Source organism: Chiloscyllium plagiosum, unplaced genomic scaffold, assembly GCF_037043375.1.
Source record: "Chiloscyllium plagiosum isolate Xiang-an unplaced genomic scaffold, Cpla_swu_hap1 HiC_scaffold_46, whole genome shotgun sequence".
In the NCBI taxonomy this organism is placed as follows: Eukaryota; Metazoa; Chordata; class Chondrichthyes; order Orectolobiformes; family Hemiscylliidae; genus Chiloscyllium; species Chiloscyllium plagiosum.
The window spans coordinates 14,716,809-14,735,423 of NW_028270184.1; the positions used below are offsets into that span (position 1 = coordinate 14,716,809).

The 18,615-nt window shown below is 44.0% G+C and overlaps 1 protein-coding gene across 1 annotated transcript; it reads right to left on the reverse strand.

The window, feature by feature from the left end:
- Positions 1-2,811: 2,811 nt before the first annotated feature.
- Positions 2,812-12,791, reverse strand: LOC148136228 (uncharacterized). The gene is made up of 3 exons (XM_087983661.1): positions 12,504-12,791; positions 7,875-7,987; positions 2,812-4,691 (listed from the first exon to the last, which is right to left on the reverse strand). Exon 3 carries the CDS (start codon positions 4,393-4,395, stop codon positions 3,664-3,666), a length of 732 nt encoding a protein of 243 aa, XP_087839787.1. The 5' UTR covers positions 4,396-4,691; positions 7,875-7,987; positions 12,504-12,791; the 3' UTR covers positions 2,812-3,663.
- Positions 12,792-18,615: the final 5,824 nt, after the last annotated feature.

Sequence of the window (18,615 nt, forward strand, 5' to 3'; positions counted from 1 at the left end):
CAATCCATGCATTCGGTTGGCATACAGCTTTCACAGGGCAAGGTTTGTGGGGAGACTGACTTGTTTTCAAAAAAACTCACCAGCAATTCAACTCATCAGCTACAATATTAATGGGAAAAAAACATTCATGAGAAGTTCAGATGAAGTATTCTTCAAAATTGTCAAACATGGTGTGGTCACAGATTCCCCCACCCAGATCACAACATAAAACAATGAACATTATTCCTCAGTATAAAACAGAATATTCTCCCCTCAGACCCTAATATAAATGTGAGAATTATTGCCTCCCTCAAAACCCAATATTAAAGAGTCAACATTATTCCCCCCCAACCCCAAACTCCTGAATTTAAAATGGTGAACACTGTTCTCCTAGATGCCAGGTTTTGCCCTGATGGATTCAGGCTTTGTCATTCCAACATTCCTGACATATTAATTCCAGGATCCAGATTTAAGGGTGGGATTATTGGAAACCGGTGACACACCTTTCAAGCTCAGCTCCTGTGAGAAACTGCACCAATGAGGTACATATGTGACTAGCTTCACTGCACTAGCGGGTTGTGTTTGTAATTCGCTTGTGGGACGTGGGTATCGCTGGTGAGGCTAGCATTTATTGCTCACCCCAAAATGCCTTTGAGATGGTGGTTGTGAGCTGCCTTCTCGAACTGCTGCAGTCTCTGTACTCTAGGTAGACCCACAATGTCATTAGGGAGGGAGTTCATCGAGGATGTCATCGAGAAAACAGGTGCGATGTTGACAATGGGTTTCCAATGTCAACGATGAGTTTCCAATGTCTGGATTGTTGTGAGGGGGGTCTTTGATCCTGACCAGACAGGGAAGAAGAATTGTGCATTGCTGCATCCTGCACAATATGGTAGAGAGGTAGGTGGAGGAAGAGGCAGACTCAGCTAGTGGGAAATGGGGAACTCTGTTGGGTATGCTTGGGGATGGCTGTTGCGGAGCTTGATGGATATAAAATGGAAACATTTTGGAAGATGGAATTCCACTTGCACGTTTCTCTTCTGCATCATCACTTTCTTGAATCAATGTCATTCCCCACAATCTGGTGGGGATCAGGGATAGGTTACACGATACAATCAGCATTCATGATGAAGGGCTTTTGCCCAAATCGTCTGTTTTCCTCCTCCTCGGATGCTGCCTGACCTGCTGTGCTTTTCCAGCAGCACTCTGATCTAGGCTCTGTTCTCCAGCATCTGCAGGTCTCACTTTCGCCCGATACAATCAATGATCCTGTTTGGCTGCAGACTTCCCCTGCTCAGCTTGGTCCTGACCTGCATGGATCGATTTCAGAAATGTGCTCCATGGATGTAGCCGCTGCACCCAAGGCAGGCTGTCTCTGGTGCCTCTTCCAGGCTTAAAATGGTTTTCTTCAAATTCTGACCCTTTCTGATTCCCAGCTACCATTATCAGGCAGAAGGACGGCTTCACCCATACTGTTTCACAAGCCCCACCCACTCTGCTCCATCAGCTCCCTGCACCCAAAGATCTGTGCATCAAGAATTGGCCTCTTCAGTTGCTGAGTAGGGACTATGGCAGAGACACATAACCCGAAGTTGACATCATTCTCAAAGCAAGGGTCAGCCCACGATGTTCCACTTGAGGAGAAAAGCTCACAGAGCTATGGCAATGAGTGGGACTTCCTGTGCTTGACTGGCTCCGCCTGAATGCAATCCGTCACACACGCTTTTCTCCACAGATTAGATTCCCTACAGTGTGGAAACAGGCCCTTCGGCCCAACCAGTCCACACGGACCCTCCGAAGAGTTTCCCACCCAGACCCATTTCCCTCTGACTAATGCACCTAGCACTATGGGCAATTTAGCATGGCCAATCCACCTAAGCTGCACATCTTTGAAGTGTGGGAGGAAACCGGAGCAGACACTGGGAGAATGTATAAACTCCACACAGACAGTCACCCGAAGCTGGAAGCGAACCTAGGACCCTGGTGCTGTGAGGCAGCAGTGCTAACCACTGAGCCACCATACCACACAGATAAGAAAGCGTTTCAAGCTCCCACAATAAGACCTCCTCACTTAGCAACCATGACAGGAAGCAGTGGGAGAGCATTAAATAGAGACTGGGAGATGGCTGTCTCATGTGAGTGCAACTCACATCATATTCATCCCAGCACATCATCTATTTACTTCTGCTGGTACATCATCATCTGATAATTTTAGGAGTCATTTTTTTGGTTTTAGTGGACTTTATCAAACAGAGTGTGTAAATTTCCATTGGCACGGGCAATTTGAATTTCATTACATGGATTGCTCCAGCTTCATTTTCAGTGTCTCATTCTTTTTTGCAGTCTATCGTGGCTACTTTCAAGTGATGCAATCTTGTTGCTGTCAGGACAATATTGGGTTTTGTACTTCTTTCTCTCCCAAAGACAAACGCCATCTTTATTGAGCAGATTTAAGACTAGTCTTTGCGGTGGGTTCTGTATTTATCAAATGTTGCTGCTACTGTGTCATGAATAAGTGAACCCCTGTGATTCCCAAACATTGACATGAATTTTGTTTCATATTACTTCATAACTTTATCGCAGAATGGAGGTACCACTATGCAGACTAGGAGGAAGTAGGGACTGCAGATGCTGGTTATCAGAGTCGAGAGTGTAATGCTGGAAAAGCACAACAGGTCAGGCAGCATCCGAGGAGCAGGAGAATCAACGTTTTGGGCATAACCCTACATCAGGAATGAGGGCTTATGCCCGAAACGTCGATTCTCCTGCTCCTCAGATGCTGCCTGACCTGCTGTGCTTTTCCAGCATTACACTCTCGACTCTGATAACCAGCATCTGCAGTCAGCACTTTTTCAGCACTTCACTGTCAACCACTGTGAAGACTGTTTGAGTCAGTAAGAACTGTCAGCAAAGATTAATCAATAATTTCTCATTGAAGATTTAATCAGCAGAACATTTCCGACACTGAGATTTACAAGGATGTTGCTACGGTTGGAGGATTTGAGCTATAGGGAGAGGCTGAATAGCTTGGGGCTGTTTTCCCTGGAGCGTTGGAGGCTGAGGGGTGACCTTAGAGAGGTTTACAAAATTATGAGGGGCATGGATAGGATAAATAGGCAAAGTCATTTCCCTGGGGTCGGGGAGTCCAGAACTAGAGGGTATAGGTTTAGGGCGAGAGGGGAAAGATATAAAAGAGACCTAAGGGGCAATTATTTCACACAGAGGGTGGTACGTGAATGGAATGAGCTGCCAGAGGAAGTGGTGGAGGCTGATACAATTGCAACATTTAAGAGGCATTTGGATGGGTATATGAATAGGAAGGGTTTGGAGGGATATGAGCCGGGTGTTGGCAGGTGGGACTAGATTGGTTTGGATATCTAGTCAGCATGGACGAGTTGGACCGAAGGGTCTGTTTCCGTACTGTACGTCTCTATGACCTGAGAATTGAATAAAAGTGCATAATTTGACTGCAATTGAACCTGCTGGGAACTCTTGAATTCAGGAAAAGACCGCAGATGGTGCTTTTAAAAAGAGATATCACATCCCCAAAAATTAGCAACTTATCAAGGATTTTAAACTCCAGCAAGTTATACCATGAGCAGAAAAACAAAACAAAATACTATTAGACTCTTAGTCCTGAATCTGATGAACAGCTGCAGTGACAGCAGAATCCAATGACTGCACTCATTTATGAACTTGCTGATGTCTCAACAGGTCTCGTGACTGAGCGAATCCTTTCCCACACGTGGAGCACGTAAATGGCTTCTCCCCAGTGTGAGTGCGTTGGTGTATCAGCAGATTGGAGGAGGTAGTGAATCCCTTTCCACACACTGAACAGTTGTACGGTCTCTCCCCAGTGTGAACGCGCTGATGTGAAATTAGATCATTTGACTGCCGAAAATGCTTTCCGCAGGAAGAGCACCTAAATGGTTTCTCCCCGGTGTGAACTCGCTGGTGTACAATGAGGTGGCCAGACTGCCTGAAACTCCTCCCACAGGAGGCACAGCAGAATGGCTTCTCTGTTGTGTGAATTCGCTGATGAGTCATCAGGTTGGAGGACTTAGTGAATCCCTTCCCGCAACATGCACAGGTGAATGGCCACTCCCCAGTGTGAACTCGCTGGTGTGTACTGAGGCTAAATGAGGACTTGAACCTCTTTCCACAGTGGGTGCAGTTGAATGGCCTCTCCTCAGTGTGGGTTCGCTGGTGTGACATGAGATTGGTTGTCTGAGTAAATCCCTTCCCACATACAGAACAGATGAAGGGCTTCTCCCCAGTGTGACCACGCCGATGGTTTTCCAGCAGAGATGGATAATCAAATCCTTTACCACAATCAGCACATTCCCACGGCTTTGCCATGATGTCCGCGTCTTTGTTCAACTGGAGAGTCACTATCAGTTGAGGTTCAGTCCACATACAGAACAAGCATATGGCCTCTGCTTGCTTTAACTAGTGAGATTTTTTAAAAATTCAGACTTGTGTAAGTGATTAAAGCTCTTTCTAGTCAGCCTGTGAGTACACACATTTAGGCGTGTATGTTTATGTTTCCAGTCACATCGATGTTTTGAAATTTTTCCTCACAGAGAGAAGGGACAAACAATTCTCCTTTCATATGCAAAGTTTGATGATACCCCGGTCTTGGTGGATTTTTAGATTCAATCAGACTGCACTCGGTTTCAGTTTCTCATTCGCAAATGCATTTTTTTGATGCCCTGTAAAGGGAGATTACAAAAGTCATCGTTACCAGTCTCTTATAGAAATTCACAACACACAACTTGAGATTTTACATCTTCTTTGTTAATAAGACCATAAGACATAGGAGTGGAAGTAAGGCCATTCAGCCCATTGAGTCCACTCTGCCATTCAATCATGGCTGAGGGGCATTTCAATTCCACTTACCCGCATTCTCCCCGTAGCCTTTAATTCTTTGCGAGATCCCATCCCCTATACCCTTCTCCCCTCCCTAGGCTGAAACCCATCACCAGTTTTTTCTCTCTTTCCTCACTCTCCTCTGCCTGGGTTCATTGGATTCTCAGTCTGTGGCCAGGAGCTGGAGCAATCAATGAGTCAATTTTCTCTCCTGGTCAAGAGAGAATCACGAAGATCATCATGAAAAGCAAAACTTGGGTTGTTCACTTGGATCTGGTCCTGGGAAAAAGTCCCAGAGTTCCAAACGCAGATCTAAGCCCATTCAGGGTCTATGGACTGCACCAATTTAAAAAGACTTGCTTCTGAAACGCTTTCATTGTTTTCGATTTTAAAATCCCTGCTGGAGTCTGCAACTCAAAGGTTATCAGACACACGACAATCAGAAAAATCATACAGAGAAAGAAATAGCCAGGGAGTGGGGTAATATGATTGTGCAATTGTTGTGATGTGATGACATTATCCACATGAACACAGAGCAATTGGGTCCACGCAAAGCAGTGTGATCACACCACATTACACAGGATGAGAGGATGCAGAGGAAATTTACCAGAATAGTTCAAGGAATGAAAAACTTTAAATTTTAAAGTTGGTTTGGAGAAACTGAGGTTGATCTCTTTGGGTCAGGTGTTTTAGTTTCTGTTAGGTTTAGATAAGACAGATGAAGAACAGCGGTTCCCTTTAAGCCATAAAGTATAGGAGCAGAAAGCCCATCGAGCCTGCTCTGCCTTTCAATCATGGCTGATATATTTCTCAACCCCATTCTCCTTGCAAGCTTTGACCCCTTTACTAATTAAGAACTTACCTAGCTCTGTCTTAAATGCACTCAATGACTTGACCTCCACAGCCTTCTATGGCAATGAATTCACCAACCTCTGGCTGAAGAAATTCCTCATCACCTCTGTTCTAAAGGGTCCGCCCTTCACTCTGAGGCTGTGCCCTCAGTTCCTAGTCTCTCATAATGGTGGAAACATTCTTTCCTCTTCCAAAGTATCCAACCCTCACAAAATTCTGTAAGTTTCAATGAGATCTCCTCTTCCATCCTTCTCAACTCCATCAAGTGCAAGCCCAGAGTGCTCAACCGCTCTTCATCTGACAAGGCCTTCATCCCTAGGATCATTCTTGTAAACCTTCTCTGAACCCGCTCCAATGTCAGCACATCCTTCCTTAGATACAGGGTCTAAAATTGATCACAATATTTCAAATGCAGCCTAACCAGAGCCATATACAGCCTCAGCAGTACATCTACACTCCTGTATTCTAGCCATCTTGAAATGGTGCGGCACTGTGGCTGAGTGGTTAACACTGCTGTCTCATGACGTCAGGGACACTGGTTTGATTCCAACCTCGGGTGACTGTATGTGCTAAGTTTGCACATTTTCCTCATGAATGCGTGGTTTCATCTGGTTCCTCCAGTTTTATCCCACAATCCAAAGATGTCCAGAGTAGGTCAATTGGGCATGTTAAATTGCCCATAGCATTCAGAGATGTGTAGGTTAAGTGCATCAATCAGGGGTAAATATAGGGTAGGGGTATGGGTCTGGATGGGTTACTCTTCGGAGGGTCAGAGTGGACTTGTTGGGCTGAATGGCCTGTTTCTATTCTATTACATTTGCCTTCCTACCTGCCAAATGAAACTGCATGTTAACCGTAAGAGAATCCTACATTAGGACTCCTAAGCCACTTCATGCTTCAGATTTCTGAAGCATTTCCCCCATTTTGAAAATAGTGTATGCCTCTACTCTTCCTCCCAAAACATACAACTTCACTTTCTCATGTTGTATTCCATCCACCACTTCTTTATCCACTCTTCTAACCTGTCCAATCCTCCTGCAGCCTCTCCGTTACCCATCCCTCCATCACCCATCCCTCCATCAATCTTTGTGTCACCTGCAAATATGTCTCCTATTTACCTTCAATCTGAAATGAACCTACATTAGATAGTCAAATTAGCAGCTATTACCAACCAATAGACTTGCAAGCTTCCTGTGATGTCATTCTTTAGAAGGCTTTTATTAAGAGGATAAACATTTGAATTGAGGGGCCTGAGTAAACTAAACTACCAGTCGAAAATAGAAGCAAAAAAGTACCTTTTCTGCCCTATACCAAATTCCCATACTGCCTCCAAAGTCCCTGAACAATTTACTAACTTGGGTTGTGTCCTACTCCAGATTTGATCTCTCCTTCCTTCCTGTGTGCAGCTTACTGATTTTCCCAATTTCATCAGGCCCTCTCTTAAATTGAGCTGAGGTTTAGTTAAGCTTCAACAGTAATCAACCACTATTGAGGCTCTATTCAGGCTTCAGGTGTTTGAATGATCTACAGACACAGAACGAGAATCTTACAGTGTGGAAACAGGCCATTTGGCCCAACAAGTCCACATCGACTCTCTGAAGAGAATCTCACCCAGACATCACCCCCCCTCGTAACCCTGCATTTCCCATGGCTAATCCACCTAACCTACACATCCCTGGGCACTATGGGAAATTTAGCTTGGCCAATCCACCACTGTGGGAGGAAGCTAGAGCACCTGGAGGAAACCCACACAGACACGAGGGGGAATGTGCAAACTCCACACAGACAGTTGCCTGAGGCGGAAATTGAACCCAGGTCTTGGCGCTGTGAGGCAGCAGTGCTAGCCACTGAGCCATTGTGCTGCCCCAAAAGAGTTAAACTATTCCTTTTATTCACTCACAGGATGTGGGCATCTCTGGTGATGCCAATATTTTTTGCCCATTCCTATTTGCTCTCCGGGCAGTTGAAAATCAACCACATTGCTCTGGGTATGGAGGCCAGACCAGCTAAAGATGGCAGATTTCCTTCCAACTGGTGAACTAGATGGATTCATGGTCATCATTAGACCCGTATTTCCAGACTCTTTATTGAATTTGAATATTGTGCAAGACTGATGCAAATATGTGAGGAAGGAATTTTATGCAAGTCTTAACTGCCTAAAATTCAATGCTTACATTCAAAGGCCAATGACACCCAATGATGAACAACTGATGAAATCGACTGAGACTGCAGATCTCGATGCAATACCTGGATTGAGTTTCCCATCTGCAAATCTTTGCCAAATATCCTGTAAAATAGAAGTGGATAAAGCCATCACTTGTCTGTTCACGATAGGAATTCAGAAAACCAATATTTCACTTGGCTTGAATTTATTGTGTGCAAATCCTCCCCTTCCACAATCTTGTTCATTGTCAAAGTATGGCGTGCAGTTCTGGAATGCACATTATAATAGGGATGTGATTGCATTGAAGAGAATGCAGAGAAGATCTATGGGGTGTTGCCTAGTATTGTGGAAGAATAAATGCTCTATAAAAACTTACAGGAGCCGCAGAAAATCCTTCGCGAAATTCAAATTTAATCTTGCAAAATCAAAGCTGTGAGGGCCAGCAAAATGTCTTTCCTGACTCCCCACAATTCCTTTGTTCTCCTCCAATTTATACAATTTGTTGATTCTGCGTTTATTGGATAACATTAGCATAGCCAATCATGCTGGCTTGCTTTATCTTTCTAAACTAATCATCATCTGCCACACTGGTTCCCTCCACCACACTTAACCCATCACATCTTCAGCCTTAGCTCATCTCCCATGATTTAACTAACCTATCACAATACATTACCATTATCTGTTACTGGAGCACACATTGCAACACAAAATTAACTATGTGACAGCCATAATAACTTATGTACTAGGAGAGTTTTTATTACAAAGAGATTGCATAGAATGAAACAAAAGGACTGCGATGCTGGAAATCTGAAACAAAAACAGAAAAAGCTGAATAAACTCGGCAGGTGTAGCAGCATCTGCGGGGAGAAAGCAGAGTTAATGTTTTGATTGTGGTGACTCTTTTTCCGAACCTACTCTGAGGTGTTTGAATGAAGAGTCACCAGGCATGAAATTTCACACTGAGTTTCACCAGCAATTTCTGTTTTTGTTTTGGATAGACTGGTATTGTTTTCTTTGGAACAGTGGAGCATGGGGGACATGACTGAGTTGCGTAAGATTATGAGGGGTACAGACATGGTAGACAGGAAGCAACTTCTTCACTTGGAGGGATCAATCATCAGGAGCATAAACTTAAAATTCTGAGGCAAGAGATTTAAGAAGGGATATGAGGAATTGTATTTCACTCAGACGATGGTGGGATTCTGGACCTCTGTGCCTGAAATGTTGATCAAAGCAGAAACCTTCACAACCAGTCAAATCATAATTTGATGTGCACTTGAGATGTTAAGCATACAAGGCTAAGGGACCAGTTTCTGAAAAATGGGATTAGAATACTTAAGTGCCTGTTTTGAGCAGCATAGACTCTTATAGGACAAACAACCTGTTTTTCTGTGCTGCAGATCTCTGACTATGTAAAAGGAATTTATGAATTCCATCATTGTCAGTCCATGACTGGAATTCAGAAGAGACATGTATTTCTTTGTTTGAGTTTACTGTGTGAAAAACTAGCCTTTCTACACAGTGTAATAGGAGTTTATAAACCCCAATTTCATCAGGCCAGGGTAAATATTTTGGAGTCATACGTACTAGAAACAGGCCCTTTGGCCCACCATGTTTATGCTGACCAATAAATTCTGAAGTACACATTATTCCACTTACATGCAAATGGTACATAGTCTACCATCCTCTGACATTTTAAGTGCTTATCCAGATGCTTTTGAAATGTTGCTAGAGAACCTGCCTCCACCACCCTCTCAGAAAGCACGTTCCATGTTTTGACCACCCTCTGGGTGAAAGAGTATTTTTTCAGATCTCCTCTAAGTCACTTATTCCTCACCATAAACGTATGCCCTCTAGTCTTAACACTGCCTTATAGAAAACATTCCCACAATCTACTTTGTCTACGCTTCTTGTCATTTTGCACACTCCAATTAGATCCTATCTCAGCCTACTCTGCTTCAAGGAAAACAAACCCAGCCAATCCATTCTCTCTCCTCATAACTGAGGCTTTCATCCCAGGCAACGTCCTGTGATTCTGCACCTTTTTTAGATTAGATTACATTACAGTGTGGAAACAGGCCCTTCGGCCCAACAAGTCCACTCCGACCCGCCGAAGCGCAACCCACCCATACCCCTACATTCACCCCTTACCTAACACTACGGACAATTTAGCATGGCCAATTCACCTGACCTGCACATCTTTGGACAGTGGGAGGAAACCGGAGCCCCCGGAGGAAACCCACACAGACACGGGGAGAACGTGCAAACTCCACACAGTCAGTCGCGTGAGGCGGGAATTGAACCCGGGTCTCTGGCGCTGTGAGGTAACAGTGCTAAACACTGTGCCACCGTACCTTCTCCAGTACAATCCCATCCTTGCAATCATGTGGCGACTAGAACTACACACAGTGTTTCATATGTGGCATAATCAATGCTTTATAAAGTTGTAACAAGACCTCCTTGCTCCTATATTCTACAACCCCACTAAAGAAGATAAGCAACCCATATGCCTTTGTCAGCATTCTATCTACCTGTGCTGACATCTTCAAGGATCTAAGGACTGGTACACCAAGATCCCTTTGCTCCTCAGTACTCCCAAGGAACCTACCATTCATTATGTATATTTTTCCCTTATTAAGCCTCCCAAATGCATCACCTTGTACTTATCATGATTGAATTTCACCTGCCACTGTTCTGCTCAATTTACCAACTGATCAATACCAGATTTAGCATCCTCCTCACTATCAACAAGACCCACCATTTTGTGTCATGTGCAAACTTATCAATTATACTTTCTACATTCACATTCAAGTCATAATGTACATAGCAAACAGCAAGGGTCTCAGCATCATTCTCAGTGCTATACTGCTTTCAACCATAAAAGCATCTCTCAACCAACATCCTTTGTCACCCAGTTGCAAGCCAACTTTGGATAGTTTTTCATCTGATCTATGTTCCTATTCTTATACTCAGTAGTATGCAGCACTGGGGGAATCCAAAAATTACCATCTTATTATTGATCCTCTAATCTCCTACCTAACTCTAAATTTCTGTTGCAGGACCTCATTTCTTCTTGTTACCCACATCGTTGGTACCAAGATATACCACTACTGCTGGGGGGTTGTTCACCCTGCCCCTTCAGAATGTCCTGCAACTTAGCAAGTTTTGAGAAGATTTGTAGGCCCAGGTTGAGGTTTTGGATGTAGGTTTGCTCGCTGAGCTGGAAGGTTTATTTCCAGATGTTTCGTCACCATACTAGGTAACATCTTCAGTGGGCCTCAGGCAAAGCAATGCTGAAAATTCCTATTTTATGTTTGGATTGGTGATGTTATTTCCTGTGGTGAAGTCACTGCCTGTTCCTTTTCTCAGCCCACAAACCCACCAACACACAAAAACAGCAGCTAATGAACTTGAAAGACCCTATGCAGACAACAAGCAAAACTAATGTCATTTACAAAATACCGTACAAGGACTGTAACAAACACTACATTGGACAAACTTGCAGAAAACTAGCCACCAGGATACATGAACATCAATTATCCACAAAAAGACATGACCCTCTCTCACTAGTATCCTTACATACAGAAAAGGAAGGACACTACTTTGATTGGGACAACACATCCCTCCTAGGACAAGCCAAATAAAGACACGCATGAGAAGCGTGGCATTCCAACTGGAACTCTATCAACAAACACGTCGAATTAGACCCCATCTATCACCCCCTGAGAAAAGGAACAGGAAGTGACTTCACCACAGGAAATAACATCACCAACCCAAAGAAACCTAAACATATAAATAGGAAGCAGGAATTTTCAGCATTGCTTTGCCTGAGACCCACTGTAGATGTTACCTAGTAGAGTGATGAAACATCTGGAAATGAACCTTCAAGCTCAGTGAGTAAACCTACATCCAAAGCCCTGCAAATTCTCTGAGACATCCCTGACCCTGGCACAGGGGAGGGAGGGGGCAACATACCATTCAAGAGTCTAGTTGGTGATGAGGCAGTTCCCCTTTCAATCAAATTCCCTATCACTAATGCTCTTCCACCATGCAGTAGAGCCAACCGTGGCTGTTGCTGCTTTCTCCCGAGATGCCATTCTACTCAAAATTATCCAACATTGTACATCTGTTGATAGCGGCTCCTGCACAACCTGCCCATGCCTTCTTGTCTGTCTAGTGGTCACCCAATACGTTTCTACTGTTGTAGACCTTACTTGTGGTGTGACAAGCTCAGTAAACGTGCTACCCATGATGTCCTCAGTGTCATGGTGAGTCCATCATCAGCCCCAGCCGCAGGTGAATACATTTTTCACATATGATGGAAATGTGTTGCTGGAGAAGCGCAGCAGGTCAGGCAGCATCTAGGGAACAGGAGAATCGACGTTTCGGGCATTAGCCCTTTTTCACATACATGGGTCATCATGGACTTTTCAAAGTGTCCCTCATTTCCCACATATTGTAGGAACACAGCCGAGTTCTCCTGCTATTTTGAATTCCACCAATTCAAAAGAATAAGCGAAGAAAAAGTTACTCAACCTGACCGGCTACTTGCCAAATCAGATTTCTCGCCCCTTCCTAACAAACTACGGACCACGGAAATAAGCACTTTACATTCTATCCCCCTCCCAGTACGACTCACTCAGTCTCTGAAGCTGGTTTCAAAGCAACCAATCTTCTTGCCCTGAGTTCTTTTTGAACCCTGATGTCACCTCGAGAGCTCCGCTCCTAGATTCAGTAAAGGTTCACCCCAATCCTCTCTCCTCTCCTGCTGAGCTTGATCTTGGCCTTCCAGAAGCTACAGTTCACGCCGAGGGTTGGGTTGGGTTCAGTCCGGTCTGGCCCTCTCCTTGGGTGTATGCCCCCTCCCTACTGCCTTCCCCAGATCTCTCCACCCTCCCATTAAAACCTCCTTCCCTGTCAATGCAGCAACATTGTCCCTTGCAGACCAGCATTGAACAGGCTCATTGCCCCCTACAAACGTGGCGGCCGTTTCTCGAGGCTTCCCACCGGGAAAGCTGTCGCCGGTGCAAGCTGCGGACGCACCGGTCGGTCCTACCGCCTGCCCCACGGGCACCAGCTGGATTGTTACCTTTCGTGCAGCCGGGCGGAACAATGGCTTTCCCCGGCGTCACGTGCAGGGATTGTCAATGGGGCGAATAGGGGAGTGTCTCCGTCGCTCGGAACGCTGGGTAATATTCTCGCCATTGTCATCGTACATTATTCATTGCTCTGCTGAAGTGAGAAAGTCGGCCAGATGTGTGGAAAATATTAAGGAGTTGCTGGGGTTATTTTGTCGGGTTTATTGGGGGAGAGTTGGGGTGGGGGAGGAGGGCAGAGTGGGTCATTCGTAGGGGAAAACGGTACGGGAGAGGGGAGGAATGCGTGGGTCGGTGAGAGTGAGGAATGAGGATGAGTAGCTGGATAAGTGAGGGGGGAGAGTGGGAAAGAAACATTGAGAGATGGAGGGAGGAGCGTGAGACAGAGTAAGAAATGGAAACAAGACTTGAAAGGACAAATCTGACATGGTTATGGAAAAAGGAAATGAAATTTGGAAGAATTCTCTTTTGAGAAAGCTGAGATCAACACTATTGGCCTTCTAATATGCTATGTGACTGTACGATTCCATTGCTAGATCAATTTCTTTTGCAGACCATACTTTTGCAAAACAAATTCCTAAAATGTATAATTGAACAGTTTAGGAGAAAGTGGGGACTGCAGATGCTGGAGATCAGAGCTGAAAATGTGTTGCTGGAAAAGTGCAGCAGGTCAGGCAGCATCCAAGGAGCAGGAGAATCGACGTTTCAGACATGAGCCCTTCTTCAGGAATGAGGAGAGTGTGCCAAGCAGGCTAAAATAAAAGGTAGGGAGGAGGGACTTGGGGGAGGGGCGTTGGGAATGTGATAAGTGGAAGGAGGTTAAGGTGAGGGTGATAGGCCGGAGAGGGGGTGGGGGCGGAGAGGTCAGGAAGAAGATTGCAGGTTAGGAAGGCAGTGCTGAGTTCGAGGGTTGGGATTGAGACACGGTGGGGGGAGGGGAAATGAGGAAACTGGAGAAATCTGAGTTCATCCCTTGTGGTTGGAGAGTTCCTAGGTGGAAGATGAGGCGCTCTTCCTCCAGCCGTCGTGTTGCTATGGTCTGGCGATGAAGAAGTCCAAGGACCTGCATGTCCTTGGTGGAGTGGGAGGGGGAGTTGAAGTGTTGAGCCACAGGGTGGTTGGGTTGGTTGGTCCGGGTGTCCCAGAGGTGTTCTCTGAAACATTCCGCAAGTAGGCGGCCTATCTCCCCAATATAGAGGAGGCCACATCGGGTGCAGCGGATGCAGTAAATGATGTGTGTGGAGGTGCAGGTGAATTTGTGGCGGATATGGAAGGATCCCTTGGCACCTTGGAGGGAAGTAAGTGGGGAGGTGTGGGCGCAAGTTTTGCATTTCTTGCGGTTGCAGGGTAAGGTGCCGGGAGTGGAGGTTGGGTTGGTGGGGGGTGTGGACCTGACAAGGGAGTCACGGAGGGAGAAGAAGGGCTCATGCCTGAAACGTCGATTCTCCTGCTCCTTGCATGCTGCCTGACCTGCTCACATTTATCCAGATTGAATTCCTTCTGCCATTTTTCATCTTGTTGACACATTTGACCCAGATAGGCTGGGATTTTGTTTTACTGGGCCGTAGGAGGTTGAGAGGCAACCTTATAGAAGTTTACAAAATAAACTTATAGAAGTTTATGAAATGAAATAAAGTGGCACGGTGGCTCAGTGGTTAGCACTGCTACCTTACAGCACCAGGGACCCAAGTTCAACTCCAGCCTCAGGCGACTGTGTGGAGCTTGCACGTTCTCCCTGAGTCTGCATGGATTCCCTCCAGGTGCTCCAGTTTCCTCCACAGTCCAAAGATGTGCAGGTTTAGGTAGATTGGCTATGCTAAATTGCTGTAATGTCCAGGGTTTGCAGGTTAGGTGGATTAGCCATGGGAAATGCAGGGTTACAGGGATAGGGTGAGTCTGAATGGGAGGCTCTTCAGAGAGTTGGTGTGGATTTGCTGGGCGAAATGGCCTGTTTCCACACGGTAGGGATTCTATGAATAAGAGATGTAGATAGAGTTAATGGTAATCGTCTTTTCCCTGGGATGGGGGATTTTAAGACTAGGGGTCATATTTTAAGATGAGATGAGAGACATTTTAAAAAGACATGAAGGGCAAACGTTTTACACAGCATGTGGTTTGAAGTTCCTAAGGAAATGGTGGATGTGGGTAAAATTACAACATACTTATCCAAATGTCTTTTAAACATGAATAGGAAAACTCTAGAGGGATATGGGCCAGGAGCTGGCAGACAGGGCTAATTTAATTTGGGATTATGTTTGGCATAGACCAGTTGGACAGAAGGGTTTGTTTTTGTGCTGTATGACCATATGACTATGAATGTTTCTTTTCATATAAAAGGGCTAAAATCCTTTTTGTCCTTAGAACCTTTTGAACCAACTCTTAAAATTCAGTTGGTTCAAATAAGTAGTGGCAAACTTTCAGGCGAGAGCATCAAATAGTTGATTGTTACTCTTCAGATTAGCATTTCTTTACAACAGAAATTATAGGAAGCAGATACATGTTCATTCACTGTCTCTCAGTGATTGAAAGTAATAGCAGGGCTCCTTAAGGATTAGGATATTATTATAATTTTAATTAACACTAAAATATTAATATTGAATATTCAATTCCAGAACAAGTGCTAAAAATGGATTGCAATATTTGGAAAGAGTGCAGTCGAGAAGTGAAAGATTGAATGATGTTATTGGTGATTGAGAGGAATGAATTGGAACCTTGCACCATTATTTGATGGATTTCTTCAGCATGAAATTCAGAACAAACTGAGGCACCAACTGAAAACTGACATTTGTCTCCCAGTAATATGGATGTGACATGGGGTTAATTGTATCCAGCTAACTCATTTGGTACAGTCTGAAATCTCAAAGTTAGTGTTGTAGATTCAAATGTCACATGAGGTTTTTGTTTAAAAGTTGATGTTGTTTTCAGGAGTGAGGTCCAGCTCTCCATTCCTCGAGTTTCTTCATTCTCAAATTGAGTCGGACTGCATCCACTTCACATGAGAAGAAGCATTCATGCACAGCAAACTTCCTCAAGTTGTAACAGCTGAGGTTTCAAGATCAAAGAAAGTGTCACCCAAGACTACACTAAGATTGGAATCTTAACTCAGCGTTGTTAGACTGCATCACCACACTCCCACATCAATAGTGCCTTTCTTGTTAGATTTAACGACTATTTCCACTGCAATAGAACATGGGAAAAGGAGCAGGAATCAGTCATTAGGTTCTGAAAACCTCTTCTGTTACTGAAGCCCACTGAAGATGACCAAATCTTGATCGCCTATCACTTCCCAAACTGTCTTTTTTCCCCCCACTGTGCACTTACTTCTGGGTTTGAAATTTACCACAACCGTAGAATTTAAAGAGTGGGTTGGGGAGCTGTGAAAGCAGTGAACTGTTCATAAGGGAACAAAGCTGTAATAGCTTGGTTGGAGCTCCACAGTAGTCATAACTCTCTGAGCTCAGGACCTCAAACTTTCAGCTTGTGGTCCAAACCTCTACTTTCAACACCCCTGTGACAGCCCTTTATTCATTTACGTTCCACAAAATCTCTCCATCTCAGACTTTTACATCAGTTGAGAGTCCATAGCAAAATACTGAGGATGCTATAAATCTGCAACACACTGGAAAATATAGAAGCACAGCAGGCCTGGCAGTATCTGTGGAGAGAAAAACGAAGTTCACATTTCAAGTCTGATATGATTCTTAGAACTTGATAAGAGACACAGAAAGAAATTGAATAGCCTCACCATTCCGTAAGATCATTTAACTCAGATTGACAGGCAGAAAGAAAGACCAACAATTAATCAGAGCCTTTCACCACCTCTAGTCAAGACTTATAAACTTTAAAGTATTTTTGTAGTGTAGATGTTTCGGGCAAAAGCCCTTCATTAGGAAGGGCTTTTGCTCGAAATGTCAATTCTCCTGCTCCTCGGATGCTGTCTAACCTGCTGTGCTTTCCAGCACTATACGGTCGACTCTAATCTCCAGCATCTGATTTCCTCACTTCCATCTAGTTGACTTTGAGTGTAGTCAACCATTACAATTTAATGACAGAAAATTTGACAAGAAATATTGATTCAATGGATGACAAAATCATCTGAAAAACTATATCTCAATATAATGTATTTTCTGTATCTCTAAATGTTTGATCCAAATTCAGGATATACAGATCTCCAGCTGAGTGATAAATTTTATATTGAATCCCTAACAAAATAAGGTCAAAGCTTTCTATTTCTATCAGGTTACCTCTCAGTCTTCTCTTTTCTAGAGAAAAGAGCTTCAGGCTGTTCAAACTTTCCTGGGGATTATAATCTATCTGCTCCTGTAACATTTGTGATGGAACTTTTAATTTCAAATTCCTTTTGAGACTTGAAAGTAGCAAAATGTTTGTAATGTCAGAGGAATTTCAATTTGGACTATTTGTACTTATAAATTCATTCTCACAATATGTCCGTTCTCTTCACCACGTGACCACAACAACTCCGTTTCTTTTATTAAATGGTGCTGGGTGAAAATTTAGTCCATTCTCCACTTTATAACAAATGAGTACTTAGTATTGGAACAGTCTCCTCTCAAACCAATGAAAATTCCTTTTGTGCATTTTAGATTTGCTATTTTTCTCCTCCTGGATTTTAAGATAAAGCCACACAGCTAATGTGAAAACATTAATTTGTAACAATAGAGAACTGAATTGCATTGACAGCCACAAAGGAAAACACACACATGCTTGGATGAGCACCTGAAGTACCAGGACATTCAAGGCTGTGGGCCAAGTGCTGCAAAGTGGAACTACTGCAGATTTAGAATAGGTTTTATTGTTGCAGGCTCGATAGGCCAAAGGGTTCCATCTGTACTGTACACAGGCAAAGAAAAACACAGGGAGGTAGAGCAATTATAGCTGATCAATCAGGAGTGATAGGTGTCTATGGAGACAAGAACTTTCAGTCATTACCATCTACAAGGAGTCTTCTTGGAGTTTTTATCTGCCTTTTTACTTCACTTGGTCTCTGGAACTGTTTCTGGCTAAATGCACCAGTATTTCCAGCACTGACAAGAATTTGGAACACTTCCTGATTCACGTGTTTTTTTCTGGTATCAATCAGCAACAACTTGTGTTTATTCTGCAAATTCAGGAGCAATAATTCCATGACCAGGAATCAATCCTGTGCCATGGGATTAGAAGTGCCTCATCTAAACTGCAGGAGAGCCTTGTAGCTTGGGTGATTCACATTTTCTGTGCCATTTCTTCACTTCAGAACGACCTGGATAAGATACAAGTTTCTCTGACAAAAGGCAGATTTAGGTAAACGGAAGTTTCTTCAGGAAATGGCCAGAGCTGCTGTGACCTGGAACATGAAATGGAAGGCAAGGCAAAAGAGTCCCACAAGCTGCTCATGCGGAACATCCAATTTCCAAAACCTTCAAGACAATGCACAGCAGACATTCCTTACAAAAAGCAACAGACATACGGCAAATTCTAAACACTTCCATGTTACAACTCTTTCTGTTCTGTCCCTGTCCTGTCGCCAGCTCCCTCTGCCCATCCAGCTCCCAGGTCAATGAGCTAGTTGTTGCAAACACAGGCTGTTTTTAAAAAAAAATGTTTATTTGGAAACCAGAGCCGCAAAACGAAAGACATATGGTACTGAAAAGCAAT

Excerpts from the sequence above, each read along its gene's own strand:
- LOC148136228 (XM_087983661.1), bottom strand. The coding sequence starts at position 4,395 with ATGTGGACTGAACCTCAACTGATAGTGACTCTCCAGTTGAACAAAGAC.